Here is a 17,977-nt window from a genome sequence, read left to right as displayed (position 1 = left end):
GCCATTTTGTTTTTCTCTACTCATGGTATATGAGCTGATATCCTAGTAGTAGAGTAGCCAATCAGAGCGCGCGATTGCTCATATCCAGTGAATGAGGACAGAATAAATAACATTATCCAATTATACATTCACAGTTGACTTCATTAGGAACGTCTCTACACCTGCATACTCCTGCAATTATCCAATCAGCCAATCATGTGGCACAGTGCAGTGCATAAACTCATGCAGATACAGGTTATGAGCTTTGGTTGATTTTCATGTCAAACATCTGAATCAGGAGAAGATGTGATCTCAGTGACTTGTCGATGACCAGGCTTACAGGAATGCTACAGTAACTCACATAACCACTCTTAACAACCATGATGAGCAGAAAAGCATCTCAGAATGCACATGTTGAACCTTGACGTGGATGGATAGAAGAGCAGAAGATCCCATCCACTTGATTGGCTGACTTGATAATTGCATGAATGAGCAGGTGTACACGTGGATGATGAGTGTATTATACATATATGTAAGTGTTTGATTCTGTTGTTTGTATATTATCCCTGATTAAATATCCCTCAGCTAACCATTTCAGTCAAGAACCTTGTGGTTAGGTGCCAGTTCTTCTCTGAGATCATTTGGCTCTTCTGTGAGATCATCCATCTCTGTTGAAAAACGCTCTGTGCTCTCGATCATGGAGGTTTCTTTCGCAGTACTGTAGGTCAGGGCCACACTGTAAGCTGTCTGCTTTGCCTGCGCCTTCGAACTGCATCTGCAAAGCCTCTTAAAGGCGGCACGGAACTTCTGCGACATGGCGTTGTAGATAAGAGGATTGATGGCACTGTTCAGGTACACACAAGTGCGACAGAAAAGCAGGAACCAGGTGTCCAGGTAAGCCTCCTGGAGGAAAGAGTTGACCACCACTAGGGTGCGGTAAGGCATCCAGAGCACTGCGAATAGAACCACCACCACTGCCAGCATCTTTATCACCTGGTACAGGGGGAAACAACATGACTGCCTGTAGCATGTAAATGAGACACACTGCTGGCTATATAGATGAAAATGTTTGAGTTCTTCAATTTTTTTTTTGAGAGTTACATTTTCTTTGCTTCCTAAAGGGGTTCTACTTGGAACCCTCTCTGATAAACAGAAAGACAAGCACAGATTTAACACACACACACACACACACACACACACACACATATATATATATATATATATATATATATATATATACACAGTGCCTTGCAAAAGTATTCATACCCCTTGAACTTTTTCACATTTCCACCTTACAACCACAAACTTAAAGGTTTTTTATTGAGATTTTATGTGATAGACCAACACAGAGTAGCACATAATTGTGAAGTGAAATGAAAATGAGAAATGGTCTTCAAAATTTTAAACACATAAAAATCTGAAAAATGTGGTGTGCATTAGTATTCAGCCCCCTGTCTTCTGATACCTCTAAATACAATCCAGTGCAATCAATTGCCTTCAGAAGTCATCTAATTAATTAATAGAGTTCTACTGTGTGTAATTTACTCTCAGCATAAATACACTTGTTCTGTGAAGGCCTCAGTGGTTTGTTAGAGAACGCTGAAGAACAAACAGCATCATGAAGACCAAAGAACTCACCAGACAGGTCAGGGATAAAGTTCCGGAGAAGTTTAAAGCAGGGTTAGATTATAAAAAAAAAATATCCCAAGCTCTGAACATCTCAAGAAGCACTGTTCAATCCATCATTCAAAAATGGAAAAAGTATGCCACAACTGCAAACCTACCAAGACATGGCCGTCCACCTAAACTGACAGAGTGAGCAAGGAGAGCACTGGTCAGAGAAGCAGCCAAGAGGCCCATGATCACTCTGGAGGAGCTGCAGAAATCCACAGCTCAGGTGGGAGAATCTGTGCACAGGACAACTATAAGTCGTACACTCCACAAATCTGGCCTTTTTGGAAGAGTGGCAAGAAGAAAGCCATTGTTGAAAGACAGGCATAAGAAGCCATGTACGGGACACAGCAAACATGTGGAAGAAGGTGCTTTGGTCAGATGAGACCAAAGTTGAACTTTTTGGCCTAAATGCAAAGCGCTATGTGTGGCGGAAAACTAACACTGCTCATCACCCTGCACACACCATCCCCACTGTGAAACATGGTGGTGGCAGCATCATGCTATGGGGATGCTTTTCTTCAGCAGGGACAGGGAAGCTGGTCAGAGTTGATGGGAAGATGGATGGAGCTAAATACAGGGCAATCCTGGAAGAAAACCTGTTGGAGGCTGCAAAAGACTTGAGACTGGGAAGGAGATTCACCTTCCAGCAAGACAGTGACCCTAAACATACAGCCAGAGCTACAATGGAATGGTTTAGATCAAAGAATATTCATGTGTTAGAATGGCCCAGTCAAAGTCCAGACCTAAATCCCATTGAGCATCTGTGGCAAGACTTGAAAATTGCTGTTCACAGACGCTCTCCATCCAATCTGGCTGAGCTTGAGCTATTTTGCAAAGAAGAATGGGCAAAAATTTCACTGTCTAGATGTGCAAAGCTGGTAGAGACATACCACAAAAGACTTGCAGCTGTAATTGCAGCAAAAGGTGGCTCTACAAAGTATTGACACAGGGGGGCTGAATACTAATGCACATCACATTTTTCAGATTTTTATTTGTTTAAAATTTTGAAGACCATTTATCATTTTCATTTCAATTCACAATTATGTGCTACTCTGTGTTGATCTATCACATAAAATCTCAATAAAAAACTTTTAAGTTGTTGTAAGGTGGAAAAATGTGAAAAAGTTCAAGGGGTATGAATACTTTTGCAAGGCACTGTAAATCTGTGTCTCATCTCATCTCATTATCTCTAGCCGCTTTATCCTTCTACAGGGTCGCAGGCAAGCTGGAGCCTATCCCAGCTGACTACGGGTGAAAGGCAGGGTACACCCTGGACAAGTCGCCAGGTCATCACAGGGCTGACACATAGACACAGACAACCATTCACACTCACATTCACACCTACGGTCAATTTAGAGTCACCAGTTAACCTAACCTACATGTCTTTGGACTGTGGGGGAAACCGGAGCACCCGGAGGAAACCCACGCGGACACAGGGAGAACATGCAAACTCCACACAGAAAGGCCCTCGCAGGCCCCGGGGCTCGAACCCAGGACCTTCTTGCTGTGAGGCGACAGCGCTAACCACTACACCACCGTGCCACCGTAAATCTGTGTTTTATATATAACTTATATATATATATATATATATACACACAGTGGTGCTTGAAAGTTTGTGAACCCTTTAGAATTTTCTATATTTCTGCATTAATATGACCTAAAGCATCATCAGATTTTCACACAAGTCCTAAAAGTAGATAAAGAGAACCCAGTTAAACAAATGAGACAAAAAATATTATACTCTGTCATTTATTTATTGAGGAAAATAATCAAAATATTACATATCTGTGAGTGGCAAAAGTATGTAAACCTTTGCTTTCAGTATCTGGTGTGATCCCCTTGTGCAGCAATAACTGCAACTAAACATTTCTGGTAACTGTTGATCAGTCCTGCACACCAGCTTGGAGGAATTTTAGCCCATTCCTCCGTACAGAACAGCTTCAACTCCGGGATGTTGGTGGGTTTCCTTACATCAACTGCTCGCTTCAGGTCTTTCCACAACATTTCAATTGGATTAAGGTCAGGACTTTGACTTGGCCATTCCAAAATATTAACTTTATACTTCTTTAACCATTCTTTGGTAGAACGACTTGTGTGCTTAGGGTCGTTGTCTTGCTGCATGACCCACCTTCTCTTGAGATTCAGTTCATGGACAGATGTCCTGACATTTTCCTTTAAATATCGCTGGTATAATTCAGAATTTATTGTTTCATCAATGATGGCAAGCCATTCTGGCCCCGATGCAGCAAAACAGGCCCAAACCATGATACTACCACCACCATGTTTCACAGATGGGATAAGGTTCTTATGCTGGAATGCAGTGTCTTCCTTTCTCCAAATATAACGCTTCTCATTTAAAGCAAGAAGTTCTATTTTGGTCTCATCCGTCCACAAAACATTTTTCCAATAGCCTTCCGGCTTGTCCACGTGATCTTTAGCGAACTGCAGACGAGCAGCAATGTTCTTTTTGGAGAGCAGTGGCTTTCTCCTTGCAACCCTGCCAGGCACACCATTGTTGTTCAGTGTTCTTGTTAGGACTTGGACTGTTTTGGCCTCTAGAGGCCGCTGTTATTTCCTTTTCGTGTCATATTTATTTTGGCCTCTAGAGGCCGCCACTGTTCCTGTGTTTTGTGTTTTTTTTTGTTAATTGCCTGTTAGTCCTAATTATCTTCACCTGTGTCCTTAATTAGTTTGTGTATTTATACCCCTGAGTTCAGTCCTCTTGTCACGGAGTCTTTGTTCTGTTATGTTTATCTCCAGTTTCCTTTGTACTGTGTTCTTGGTTTTGCACTTTGCTTTCTTTTGGATTTAGTAGTGACTGTTTTTGGATCTTCTGAGCTTTTGCATTTTTGCCTTTTCCTTTTTGGACCTTAAACTTTTGATATTTTATTTTTCCCTTTGTCTTCCCAGTGTTAGATTATACTCTTTGTTGTTTTTTTGTTTTGCCCTGTATATAGTGTATATAGTATAAATAAACCTTTTGATTCTTTTTCTACTTCCGCCTCACGCCTCTGCATTTGAGTCATCCCCCTGGTGGCCTAGTGGGGGTTTGCTGGATCATCACACCAACGAACCAGGTTCGAATCCCAGCAAAACCCTAACAGAAAGACTCCGTCATGACCGACTCAGCAGAGGCTGCTTCAACTGTCTACCCGGCCAACCTTCAGGGAATTATGGCAGCTTTGACACGCTTCGGAGCGACCATGGACGCTCATGGACGTACGCTCACCAGCCAACGTGAGGCCCTTGCTCGCCACGAGGAACTGCTTCAGCAAATTGGGAAAACCCTGGCACAGCTGACATCTCTGCCTGCATCTCCTGCTCCTGATCCAGCTCCCACTCCTGCTCCAGTGCCTCCTGCCATGCTGCCTTCTTCACCTCGCGAACCCAGCCTTCCTGCACCACAGAGGTATGACGGCAAGCACAGTGAGTGCCGAGAGTTCCTTACCCAGTGTCAACTCACCTTTGAGCTTCAGCCTACCACCTACACTACGGATCGCCGCAAGATTGCCTTTGTGATCACCTTATTAGCTGGTAAGGCGCGAGCCTGGGCTACTGCTATCTGGCAAAGACAGGGACCTGAGTGCTTTGATTTCCAGTTGTTTTCTGAAGAGATGCTTCGGGTCTTCGATCAGGCAGACATCAGTACCGACGCAGCCCGAAAGCTCATGTCCATCCGGCAAGGAGGAAGCGTCGCAGATTACGCCATCTCGTTCCGAACACTCGCAGCAGTAAGTGGATGGAACGAGACTGCCCTGGTGTCAGCCTTCCACCATGGTCTGTCTGACCCCATCAAGGACGGTCTGGCCTCTATTGGATGCCCAAGTGACCTCGAAACCCTCATCTCACATGCTATTCGTCTGGACAACAGGATGAGAGAACGCCACCAAGCCTTGAGCCCCCCCAGCCTCCCTACCTCTACCTGGAGACCATCTACCTCCTTCAGTGACTGTCCAGAACCCATGCAAGTGGGTCGTACTCGCCTCTCCGCATCTGAGAGGGAGCGCAGAAGGAGGGACAAGTGCTGCATCTACTGTGGCAAGCCTGGTCACTTCCGAGCATCATGTCCCGAACTCTTGGGAAAAGGACCGCCCCGTCCAGCCGAGGGAGGGTTGTGACGGGGCCTACCCTCTCTCCCGGACTCCCTGGTCAAGGAATCTACATCCCGGTCTCCATCTCCTGGGGTGAGTCTGTCCACTCTTGTCAAGCTTTGATAGACTCAGGGGCGGCTGGGAACTTTATGGATATTCACTTCGCCCAAAGCATCAATATACCTACTGCACCTCTTGAAGTCCCTCTGTCTGTGTCTGCCCTCGATGGCCAAGCGTTAGGTGATGGAAGAGTCACCCAAGTTACTTCTCCAGTCTTCCTCCAGTCTCAAGGTCACAAGGAAGAAATATCCCTGCACCTGATTCCTTCACCTGAGTTCCCAGTTATTCTAGGCCTTCCTTGGCTTATTCGCCACAACCCTCGCATAGACTGGGTAACAAGCCAGGTTGTGGAATGGGGCCCTGCATGCCATGCCTCTTGTCTGCTCTCTAGCTCTCCTGTGTCTCCTGCCGAGCCCCCTGATCTCACCGAGTTATCTCAAGTTCCCACAGAGTACTGGGATCTCAAGGAAGTATTCAGCAAGAGCAGGGCCGCCGTTCTTCCTCCGCACCGGGCCTACGACTGTGCCATCGACTTGCTCCCTGGGACTACCCCTCCTCGTGGCAGACTGTTTTCCCTCTCTCAGCCAGAACGCAAGGCTATGGAGGAATACCTCAAAGACGCCCTGGTCTCTGGGTTCATTCGACCCTCCACCTCACCTGCTGGTGCCGGCTTCTTCTTTGTCGGCAAGAAGGATGGGGGGCTTCGACCATGTATTGACTACAGGGGCCTGAACAAGATCACTGTGCGCAACCGATATCCCCTTCCGCTGATGTCCACTGCTTTCGACCTGCTCCAAGGCGCCACCGTCTTCACCAAGTTGGACCTACGGAACGCATACCACCTCATCCGTATCCGACAGGGAGACGAGTGGAAGACTGCCTTTAACACCCCGTCTGGGCACTACGAATACCAGGTGATGCCCTTCGGACTCACCAACGCACCAGCTGTTTTTCAGGCCCTAATCAACGACGTCTTAAGGGACATGATTAACCTGTACGTCTTTGTCTACCTCGATGACATCCTTATCTTTTCCAAGACCATGCAGGAGCACCGCCACCATGTCCGCCAGGTTCTCCAGAGGCTGCTACAGAACAATCTGTTCGCCAAGGCCCAGAAATGCGAATTTCATGTTCCCGAGGTCTCCTTTCTGGGATTTATTGTACGGACAGGCCAACTCCAAATGGACCCTGCCAAGACCCTGGCCGTCCGGGACTGGCCTACTCCCAAGTCCGTTAAGGAGGTTCAGCGGTTCTTAGGATTCGCTAACTTCTACCGCAAGTTCATCAGGAACTTCAGTTCTGTGGCAGCACCCATGTCAGACCTCACCAAAGGGACAGGTGGATCTTATGGCTGGTCTCCTCAGGCAGAAAAGGCGTTCAAAGACCTCAAGGCCCGCTTCTGCACGGCACCCATTCTGGTCCTCCCGGACACCTCCCAACCATTCATCGTGGAGGTGGACGCCTCGGACAGTGGTGTCGGCGCGGTACTCTCTCAACGTTCGGAAGGAAAGCTGCACCCCTGCGCTTACTTCTCCCACCGCCTGAGTCCTGCGGAGTCCCGGTACGATGTGGGGGATCGAGAACTATTAGCGGTCAAACTGGCCCTTGAGGAGTGGAGGCACTGGCTGGAGGGAGCGCAACATCCATTCCTGGTTTGGACTGACCACAAGAACCTGGAGTACCTCCAGCAAGCCAAGAGACTGAACCCTCGACAGGCTAGGTGGGCCCTGTTTTTCAGTCGGTTTGACTTCACCCTCTCGTACCGTCCCGGCTCCAAGAACACCAAACCTGACGCACTGTCCAGGCTGTTCTCTGCCACTAACAGGGAGAATGAAGTCGGGCCTATTATCCCGGTGTCCCGGATTGTGGCTCCTGTCCGCTGGGGTATTGAGGAGGCTGTTCGACGAGCCCAACGCCAGGACCCCGGTCCTGGGACGGGGCCACCGGGCCTCTTGTACGTCCCACATCAAGCCCGGGCCAAGGTTCTCCAGTGGGGTCACTCTTCCCCTCTCACCGCCCACCCGGGAGCTCGGAGGACCCTGGACTTCCTGAAAAGACGCTTCTGGTGGCCTAACATGGAGCAGGAAGTAAGGTCATTTGTCCTGTCCTGTGAGGTTTGCACCAGAACCAAGAACCCACGACAGCGTCCCCAGGGTCTCCTGCATCCTCTGACCATTCCCCGGCGTCCCTGGTCCCACGTGGCAGTCGACTTCATCACGGGTCTCCCTGAGTCACAAGGTAACATGGTCATTTTGGTCATTGTTGACAGATTCTCCAAGGCCTGCCGCTTCATACCTCTGTGCAAACTCCCCTCTGCTCTTGAAACAGCGAAACTTATATTTAATCATGTCTTCCGAGTCTTTGGTCTTCCACAGGACATCGTCTCAGACCGAGGGCCCCAGTTCTCCTCCCGAGTGTGGCACGGGTTCTGCAAGGTCATCGGAGCCACTGCCAGCCTCTCCTCTGGGTTTCACCCACAGTCCAATGGTCAGACGGAGAGGCTCAACCAGGACCTGGAAACCACCCTGCGAGGCCTGGCTATGGATAACCCGACATCATGGAGCACCTGGCTGCCATGGGCAGAGTACGCCCACAACACCCTGCAGTCATCGGCCACCAAGCTGTCGCCATTCCAGTGCCAATTCGGGTTCCAGCCACCTCTGTTCCCGGACCAGGAGGAGGACGCGGGGGTGCCCTCGGTCAACCAATATGTGAGACGGTGTCGCAAGACCTGGAGCAAGGTCAGGAAGACCCTCATACAGACCTCCAGAACCAACCAGACTCAGGCCAACCGCCACAGAAGACCTGCACACACTTTCCGCCCTGGGCAGCGGGTTTGGCTGTCCACTAAGGACCTTCCGCTGCGGGTGGAGAACCGCAAGCTTGCTCCTCGCTACATTGGCCCCTTCAAGGTGGTGCGCAGGGTGAACCCTGTCTCCTACCGGCTCCAGTTGCCCCGGACTCTGAGGATCAACCCCACTTTCCATGTTTCCCTGTTGCGGCCTGTACTGACGTCTACGTATGCCCCTGCCCCTAGGAACCCCCCACCCCCCCGCATCTTCCAGGGGCAGACTGTGTTCACTGTGCATCGCCTGCTTGACTCCCGCCGGGTCCGCGGCGGGTTGCAATATCTGGTGGACTGGGAGGGCTATGGTCCTGAGGAGCGCTGCTGGGTTCCTGCTCGGGATGTCCTGGATAAAGAACTGTGTCGGGACTTCCATTCGGCCCATCCGGATCGCCCTGGGAACGTCAGGAGACGCTCCTAGAGGGGGGGGTCCTGTTAGGACTTGGACTGTTTTGGCCTCTAGAGGCCGCTGTTATTTCCTTTTCGTGTCATATTTATTTTGGCCTCTAGAGGCCGCCACTGTTCCTGTGTTTTGTGTTTTTTTTTGTTAATTGCCTGTTAGTCCTAATTATCTTCACCTGTGTCCTTAATTAGTTTGTGTATTTATACCCCTGAGTTCAGTCCTCTTGTCACGGAGTCTTTGTTCTGTTATGTTTAGTTCCAGTTTCCTTTGTACTGTGTTCTTGGTTTTGCACTTTGCTTTCTTTTGGATTTAGTAGTGACTGTTTTTGGATCTTCTGAGCTTTTGCATTTTTGCCTTTTCCTTTTTGGACCTTAAACTTTTGATATTTTATTTTTCCCTTTGTCTTCCCAGTGTTAGATTATACTCTTTGTTGTTTTTTGTTTTGCCCTGTATATAGTGTATATAGTATAAATAAACCTTTTGATTCTTTTTCTACTTCCGCCTCACGCCTCTGCATTTGAGTCATCCCCCTGGTGGCCTAGTGGGGGTTTGCTGGATCATCACACCAACGAACCAGGTTCGAATCCCAGCAAAACCCTAACAGTTCTCCTGAAGGTGGACTCATGAACATTAAAATTAGCCAATGTGAGAGAGGCCTTCAGTTGCTTAGAAGTTACCCTGGGGTCCTTTGTGACCTCGTTGACTATTACACGCCTTGCTCTTGGAGTGATCTTTGTTGGTCAACCACTCCTGGGGAGGGTAACAATGGTGTTAAATTTCCTCCATTTGTACGCAATCTGTCTGACTGTGGATTGGTGGAGTCCAAACTCTTTAGAGACGGTTTTGTAACCTTTTCCAGCCTGATGATCATCAACAATACTTTTTCTCAGGTCCTCAGAAATCTCCTTTGTTCATGCCATGATACACTTCCACAAACATGTGTTGTGAAGATCAGACTTTGATAGATCCCTGTTCTTTAAATAAAACACGGTGCCCACTCACACCTGATTGTCATCCCACTGATTGAAAACAGCTGACTCTAATTTCACCTTCAAATTAATTGTTAATCCTAGAGGTTTACATACTTTTGCCACTCACAGATATGTAATATTGGATCATTTTCCTCAATAAATAAATGAGCAAGTATAACATTTTTGTCTCATTTGTTTAACTGGGTTCTCTTTATCTAATTTTAGGACTTGAGTGAAAATCTGATGATGCTTTATGCAGAAATATAGAAAATTCTAAAGCGTTCACAAACTATCAAGCACCACTGTACATAGCTTATAGCCAACTCGGTGCTATGCACCTCTTCAGCTATCAGCTCATGTACGAGTTGATTTTGTAGAATAACTGTTTATATATAAAGTGTGTATAGTCTGCTGGTCTGTACCAAAGAAGCTTTAAGGGTTCAAAATACAACCTTTTGTTCTTATGGTGCAACAATGCATATGGTGCACCAGAAGTCCCTGAAAATTATTCCCTTCCTGTAAATGCTGTTTTGTACTATTGTTTTTTTTCTTATTAATAAAAATAGTCAAGCAAATTTGTCAATGTTTAACCTACAGCATGTGTGTCTTCTTAAACCTTACTGATATGGCATGAGACCATTACTCCAATATAACATATATACACTGTTATTCTGTTTTATTCTTATTGCTCCATGGGTATTACCTCTCATCTTTACATTAGAATAAAAAAATCCGTTTTTCTTTTTAATTTCTTGAATCAGTGTTTATTTATTCTGTTCTTGGAGATCCACAGTTGTTGGGGCTTTCCTTTTTTTTTTTTTAACACACCTGAAACTCACCAATAGTATTTATTTACATCAACACAAGGAAAATTATTATTGAGTCTGATTTATTCTGCTATGCAGAGACACATATTTGTTTCTTGTTTGCTCGGTCATTCATTCATTCATTCATTCATTCATTCAGTTTGACACACTTAGATCAAATAACCTTACCTTTTTAAAGTTAAATGAAGTCTTCTATAAATTCTAAGTTATTAAGGAAATATTTGAGTCTAATATAGACCTAAATGTGATACAAATCAAACTGGTTTGAATTATATAAAATTTGATCACACTTTACATTATATTAATGCTGCATTTTTTCACAATTTCCCCATACATAACATTTTTAAAAAATGAAATTTCATATGACTGAATTCATTTTAAAAATTATAAAATATTCATATTTTCATATTATAAAATTCCTTTTCTGTTAGCATGTTTACTTTTACAATTTAGTATTGGAGATGATAATTCAACACTTGCAAATTTTAACTAAATTCTTAACTTTACTATTCATTCATCTGTTATCTGTAGCCGCTTACCCTGTTCTACAGGGTCACAGGCAAGCTGGAGCCTATCCCAGCTGACTATGGGCGAGAGGCGGGGTACACCCTGGACAAGTCGTCAGGTTATCGCAGGGCTGACACAGAGACGGACAACCATTCACACTCACATTCACACCTACGGTCAACTTAGAGTCACCAGTTAACCTAACCTGCATGTCTTTGGACTGTGGGGGAAACTGGAGCACACGGAGGAAACCCACGCAGACACGGGGAGAACATGCAAACTCCGCACAGAAAGGCCCTCGCCAGCTGCTGGGCTCAAACCCAGAACCTTCTTGCTATGAGGCCACAGTGCGAACCACTACACCACCATGCCGCCCCAAGCAGCATATCAAGAGTTCGAGTGCCCCAGCGACAAGCCGTTATCTGAGAGTGTACTGAATGTGGTTTCATTTTCACATGAGATCTCACATGAGAGGCAGCACGGTGGTGTAGTGGTTAGCACTGTCGCCTCACAGCAAGAAGGTCCGGGTTCGAGCCCTGTGGCTGGCGAGGGCCTTTCTGTGTGGAGTTTGCATGTTCTCCCCGTGGGTTTCCTCCAGGTGCTCCGGTTTCCCCCACAGTCCAAAGACATGCAGGTTAGGTTAACTGGTGACTCTAAATTGACTGTAGGTGTGAATGTGAGTGTGAATGGTTGTCTGTGTCTATGTGTCAGCCCTGTGATGACCTGGCGACTTGTCCAGGGTGTACCCCGCCTTTCGCCCGTAGTCAGCTGGGATAGGCTCCAGCTTGCCTGCGACCCTGTAGAACAGGATAAAGCGGCTACAGATAACGAGATGAGGTTTCAGATGTAGTGCATGTGCTTTCATTTTCTCACCTGAGCACATTGTTCAGGTGATGTCAGGTGAGGGTGTGAAATGCAACTTTTTTTTCCTTTTCTTTATGATGTGATCACGTTAGTCTAATAATTTGCACTATTCCGCACTACCTCATCTTAACAGCTGCTAGTTTGTTTATACTGCTTATTTCATGTTTCATGTTTACCTGCTATACCTCAAGTGCCCTTGACTGTTTGGTTATTTGAACCAATTTGTGTGTGTGTGTGTGTGTGTGTGTGTGTGTGTGTGTGTGTGTGTGTGTGAGTGTTTAGTCTACGTCTAGTTCATATCTAGAGTGTTTATACTGTTTATATTGTCTGAGTGTTTAATCTGTGTGTAGTTCTTATCTAGTGTTTACACTGTTTATATTGTCTGAGTGTTTAGTCTATTGGCCCTTTTCCACTACCCTTTTTCAGCTCACTTCAGCTCGCTTCAGCTCACTTCAGCCCGACACGGCTCGCGTTTCGACTACCAAAAACCAGCACGACTCGGCTCGTTTCAGCCCTGCTTAGCCCCTAAAACTCGCACGGTTTTGGAGTGGGGCTGAAGCGAGCCAAGCCGTGCCGAGTGAGGTTGGGGGCGTGAGCAGACACTCCCCTGTGCACTGATTGGTGAGGAGGAGTGTCCTCACATGCCCACACACGCCCCGCGAGCGCGCTGGGATCTGTAAACACCGCAAACCCGGAAGAAGGAGAATTACGAATTACGAGAATTTCTGAAGCCTTATGCGCCTCGCCTCATCTATACGCTCTTGCCAGTCAGTATCTGTTGGCGTTGTCGGTGACAACAAGCCACAGCACCAAGACCAGCAAATTTAACGACTCCATGTCCTCCATGTTTATTGTTTACTATTCGGGTCGTGAGACTACCGCTTAACAGATCACTGAATCAGTGACATACAGAGCATCGTGGACGAGTTCGCGGAGCGCAAGGCTCGTCGTATGCCCTTCAAATAATGCGCGCAGTAGGCTATTGATGTTTTATTATGACCCATGTACAGTATGTCACCTAATGTTTTTTTGTTTCTGAGTTACATGTTCGTTTGAAGGACTTAATGTACAAAATAACATAGTTGCACCCCGTAGTGTTGAAATTGGTAAACACAGTGCATTCAGTGAGGTTTGCACCGCCCTCCTTGTATTTCTGACTCTTCCTGTCACCGTTGCAACCTCTGAGCGCTCATTCGTATGCCCTTCAAATAATGTGCGCAGTATAGGCTATTGATGTTTTATTATGAGCCATGTACAGTATCCTAATGTTTTTTGTTTCTGAGTTACATGTTCGTTTGAAGGACTTGATGTACTAAATAACATAGTTGCACCCGGTAGTGTTGAAATTGGTAAACACCGCAGTTGCGGACATTTTGTAGCCTAAAATGATGTTATGATAAGCTTTAATAAAGGGCCCGGTCATTTGCCCCGCCCCCGGCCCGGCTCTGACTTGTTCCGCCACTGTCACTGATGTCACTGTTTGCGCTGCTTAACGACATCACGTGACGTCCACCCACTTTCGCTAACTCCACCCAATGTGTCCACCCACTTCCAGCCAGCACGGTTCAGCACGGTTGTAGTCGAAATGCAACTCCAACAGCCCCACTCAGCTCGACTCAGCATGGCACGGCTCAGCCGCGTTGGTAGTGGAAAAGCGGCATATGTCTTGTTTTATCTAGTGTTTATACTGTTTATATTGTTTGTCTGAGTGTTTAGTTTATGTCTTGTTTTATCTAGTGTTTACACTGTTTATATTGTCTGAGTGTTTAGTCTGTCTTGTTAACCCCGCCGACAGTAGTCGGAGGGGTTATTATTTTCACCTGCGTCAGTCTGTGTGTGTGTGTATCTGTCTGTCTGTCTGTCTGTGTGTCTGCAAGATATCTCAAGAACCAATGGATCGATTTGGACCAAATTTTGTACATGTGTTGCCAATCACCCAGGAAGGAAACCATTAAATTTTGGAGGTCAAAGGTCAAAGGTCAAGGTCATGGCAGAACTTCGAAATTTTCGCCCAATGTATTTTAATAGGGAAAAGGCGGGGTTTGCACTCGTTAGAGTGTCCCTGTCTAGTTTTATTTAGTGTTTACACTGTTTATATTGTCTGAGTGTTTAGTCTATGTCTTGTCTTGTTTATCGTGTGTTTATAATGTGTATTTATACTGTTTATATTGTTTGTCTGAGTGTTTAGTCTATGTCTTGTTTTATCTAGTGTTTATACTGTTTATATTGTTTGTCTGAGTGTTTAGTCTATGTCTTGTTTTATCTAGTGTTTATACTGTTTATATTGTTTGTCTGAGTGTTTAGTCTATGTCTTGTTTTATCTAGTGTTTACACTGTTTATATTGTCTGAGTGTTTAGTCTATGTCTTGTTTTTTTTTATTTAGTGTTTACACTGTTTATATTGTCTGAGTGTTTAGTCTGTCTTGTTTTATCTAGTGTTTATACTGTGTATTTATACTGTTTATATTGTTTGGCTGAGTGTTTAGTCTATGTCTTGTTTTATCTAGTGTTTACACTGTTTATATTGTCTGAGTGTTTAGTCTGTCTTGTTTTATCTAGTGTTTATACTGTGTATTTATACTGTTTATATTGTTTGGCTGAGTGTTTAGTCTATGTCTTGTTTTATCTAGTGTTTATACTGTTTATATTGTCTGAGTGTTTAGTCTATGTCTTGTTTTATCTAGTGTTTACACTGTTTATATTGTCTGAGTGTTTAGTCTATGTCTTGTTTTTTTTATTTAGTGTTTACACTGTTTATATTGTCTGAGTGTTTAGTCTGTCTTGTTTTATCTAGTGTTTATACTGTGTTTTTATACTGTTTATATTGTTTGGCTGAGTGTTTAGTCTATGTCTTGTTTTATCTAGTGTTTACACTGTTTATATTGTCTGAGTGTTTAGTCTGTCTTGTTTTATCTAGTGTTTATACTGTGTATTTATACTGTTTATATTGTTTGGCTGAGTGTTTAGTCTATGTCTTGTTTTATCTAGTGTTTACACTGTTTATATTGTCTGAGTGTTTAGTCTGTCTTGTTTTATCTAGTGTTTATACTGTGTATTTATACTGTTTATATTGTTTGGCTGAGTGTTTAGTCTATGTCTTGTTTTATCTAGTGTTTACACTGTTTATATTGTCTGAGTGTTTAGTCTGTCTTGTTTTATCTAGTGTTTATACTGTGTATTTATACTGTTTATATTGTTTGGCTGAGTGTTTAGTCTATGTCTTGTTTTATCTAGTGTTTATACTGTGTATTTATACTGTTTATATTGTTTGGCTGAGTGTTTAGTCTATGTCTTGTTTTATCTAGTGTTTACACTGTTTATATTGTCTGAGTGTTTAGTCTGTCTTGTTTTATCTAGTGTTTATACTGTGTATTTATACTGTTTATATTGTTTGGCTGAGTGTTTAGTCTATGTCTTGTTTTATCTAGTGTTTACACTGTTTATATTGTCTGAGTGTTTAGTCTATGTCTTGTTTTATCTAGTGTTTACACTGTTTATATTGTCTGAGTGTTTAGTCTATGTCTTGTTTTATCTAGTGTTTACACTGTTTATATTGTCTGAGTGTTTAGTCTATGTCTTGTTTTATCTAGTGTTTATACTGTGTATTTATACTGTTTATATTGTTTGGCTGAGTGTTTAGTCTATGTCTTGTTTTATCTAGTGTTTACACTGTTTATATTGTCTGAGTGTTTAGTCTGTCTTGTTTTATCTAGTGTTTATACTGTGTATTTATACTGTTTATATTGTTTGGCTGAGTGTTTAGTCTATGTCTTGTTTTATCTAGTGTTTACACTGTTTATATTGTCTGAGTGTTTAGTCTATGTCTTGTTTTATCTAGTGTTTACACTGTTTATATTGTCTGAGTGTTTAGTCTATGTCTTGTTTTATCTAGTGTTTATACTGTGTATTTATACTGTTTATATTGTTTGGCTGAGTGTTTAGTCTATGTCTTGTTTTATTTAGTGTTTACTCTGTTTATATTGTTTGAGTGTTTAGTCTATGTCTAGTTCCTATCTAGAGTGTTTATACTGTTTATATTGTTGTTTGTTTTTTTTCAATTATTCTATGTTTATTTATTGCATTGCCTGTTTGCACCGTGGGTCAGAGAGGACTGAAATTTCATCTGTGCTGTACGTCGAGCATGTAGAGCATATTTGATAATAAAGTTGACTCGACTTGATAATGCCATGTGAAAGCTTGTGATCACATCATAGTGTGTGTGTGTGTGTGTGTGTGTGTGTCACCTGTCTGCGCGAGGCGGCTGTAGTGCTCGAGCACTGAACCGAGTGTTTGATACCGGAGCCGTGCTCCCGGTTCTTCGCCTTCTGTCTCGGTAACGCGTTCAGGAACAGAATTCTCGCGATGAGTCCGTACAGGACGGTCGCGAGTGCGAGAGGCAGCACGAAAAACACGCCGAAGTCGAAAAAGTAAACCGGTAAGTAAAGTTCCCGGGACACTCTGTAGGCGCAGGTCACGACGGTCACGTCGGCGTACACGAGCTCCTGCGTGTCGCTCAGGTAAAACCACATGACGCAGTAGAGCGACGTGAAAAGCCACACGGCCAGGATGATCCTCTTGGCGCGCGCGTACGTGCACAGGGACTGCGCCTTGATCGGGTGGCAGATGGCGATGTACCGCTCCACCGTGAACGCGCTGATGGAGCACGACGACGCATTGATGCCCAGGTACTGCAGGTAGGTGATGCCCAGGCAGCCGGCGTGGCCGAACACCCACGAGCCGTACACGCTGTCCGCGACGCTCGGCAGCCCGGCAGCCGTCAGCACCGTCAGGTCCGCCACGGCCAGACTCACCAGGTAACAGTTGGTCGGAGTGCGCATGTGCTTCGTGGTGAGCACCACCAAGATGACCATCACGTTCCCGACCATCCCCAAGGCGCAGATGGTGAACACCAGGAGAGCGCTGAGGACCTGATACTCCACACCGGGGCTCTTCCAGGGGCCCAATGTGCGGTTGGGTGAGGTGAAGTTCTCCATCTGTTTAAAATAAACCTCCGGCTAGATTTACATCATCTGATCACAGCTCAGACTCATCTCAGGAGGAACAAACTTCTTTTCTCGTGTCTTGTGTTTTGAAATTCATTCGGACTGGAAGGTTTGAGGTGTTGGAGCTCTGAGACCGAACCTGTGCGTTTTCTCAGGAACGGAGACTCCAGGAATAATCTGAGGAACTGATCAAAGCGAGAGAGAGGGAGACGGTGTGTGTGTGTGTGAGAGAGAGAGAGAGAGAGAGATGGTGTGTGTGTGTGTGTGAGAGAGAGATGAAATGATCAGAGATCTACATTCAGTGGTGCTTGAAAGTTTGTGAACCCTTTAGAATTTTCTATATTTCTGCATAAATATGACCTAAAGCATCATCAGATTTTCACACAAGTCCTAAAAGTAGATAAAGAGAACCCAGTTAAACAAATGAGACAAAAATATTATACTTGGTCATTTATTTATTGAGAAAAATGATCCAATATTACATATCTGTGAGTGGCAAAAGTATGTGTACCTTTAGGATTAGCAGTTAATTTGAAGGTGAAATTAGAGTCAGGTGTTTTCAATCAATGGGATGACAATCAGGTTCGAGTGGGCACCCTGTTTTATTTAAAGAACAGGGATCTATCAAAGTCTGATCTTCACAACACATGTTTGTGGAAGTGTATCATGGCACGAACAAAGGAGATTTCTGAGGACCTCAGAAAAAGCGTTGTTGATGCTCATCAGGCTGGAAAAGGTTACAAAACCATCTCT

The 17,977-nt window shown here is 44.8% G+C and overlaps 1 protein-coding gene across 1 annotated transcript; it reads right to left on the bottom strand.

Moving 5' to 3' along the window:
* Positions 1 to 573: 573 nt before the first annotated feature.
* trhrb (thyrotropin-releasing hormone receptor b) lies at positions 574 to 17,215 on the bottom strand. The gene is made up of 2 exons (XM_060942241.1): positions 16,466 to 17,215; positions 574 to 972 (listed from the first exon to the last, which is right to left on the bottom strand). Exons 1-2 carry the CDS (start codon positions 17,213 to 17,215, stop codon positions 574 to 576), a joined length of 1,149 nt encoding a protein of 382 aa, XP_060798224.1.
* Between the last annotated feature and the right edge of the window lie 762 nt (positions 17,216 to 17,977).

This window comes from Neoarius graeffei, chromosome 16, assembly GCF_027579695.1.
Source record: "Neoarius graeffei isolate fNeoGra1 chromosome 16, fNeoGra1.pri, whole genome shotgun sequence".
In the NCBI taxonomy this organism is placed as follows: domain Eukaryota; kingdom Metazoa; phylum Chordata; class Actinopteri; order Siluriformes; family Ariidae; genus Neoarius; species Neoarius graeffei.
Note: the sequence above shows the minus strand (reverse complement) of the source record. Positions and strands in the feature narration are given on the sequence as shown.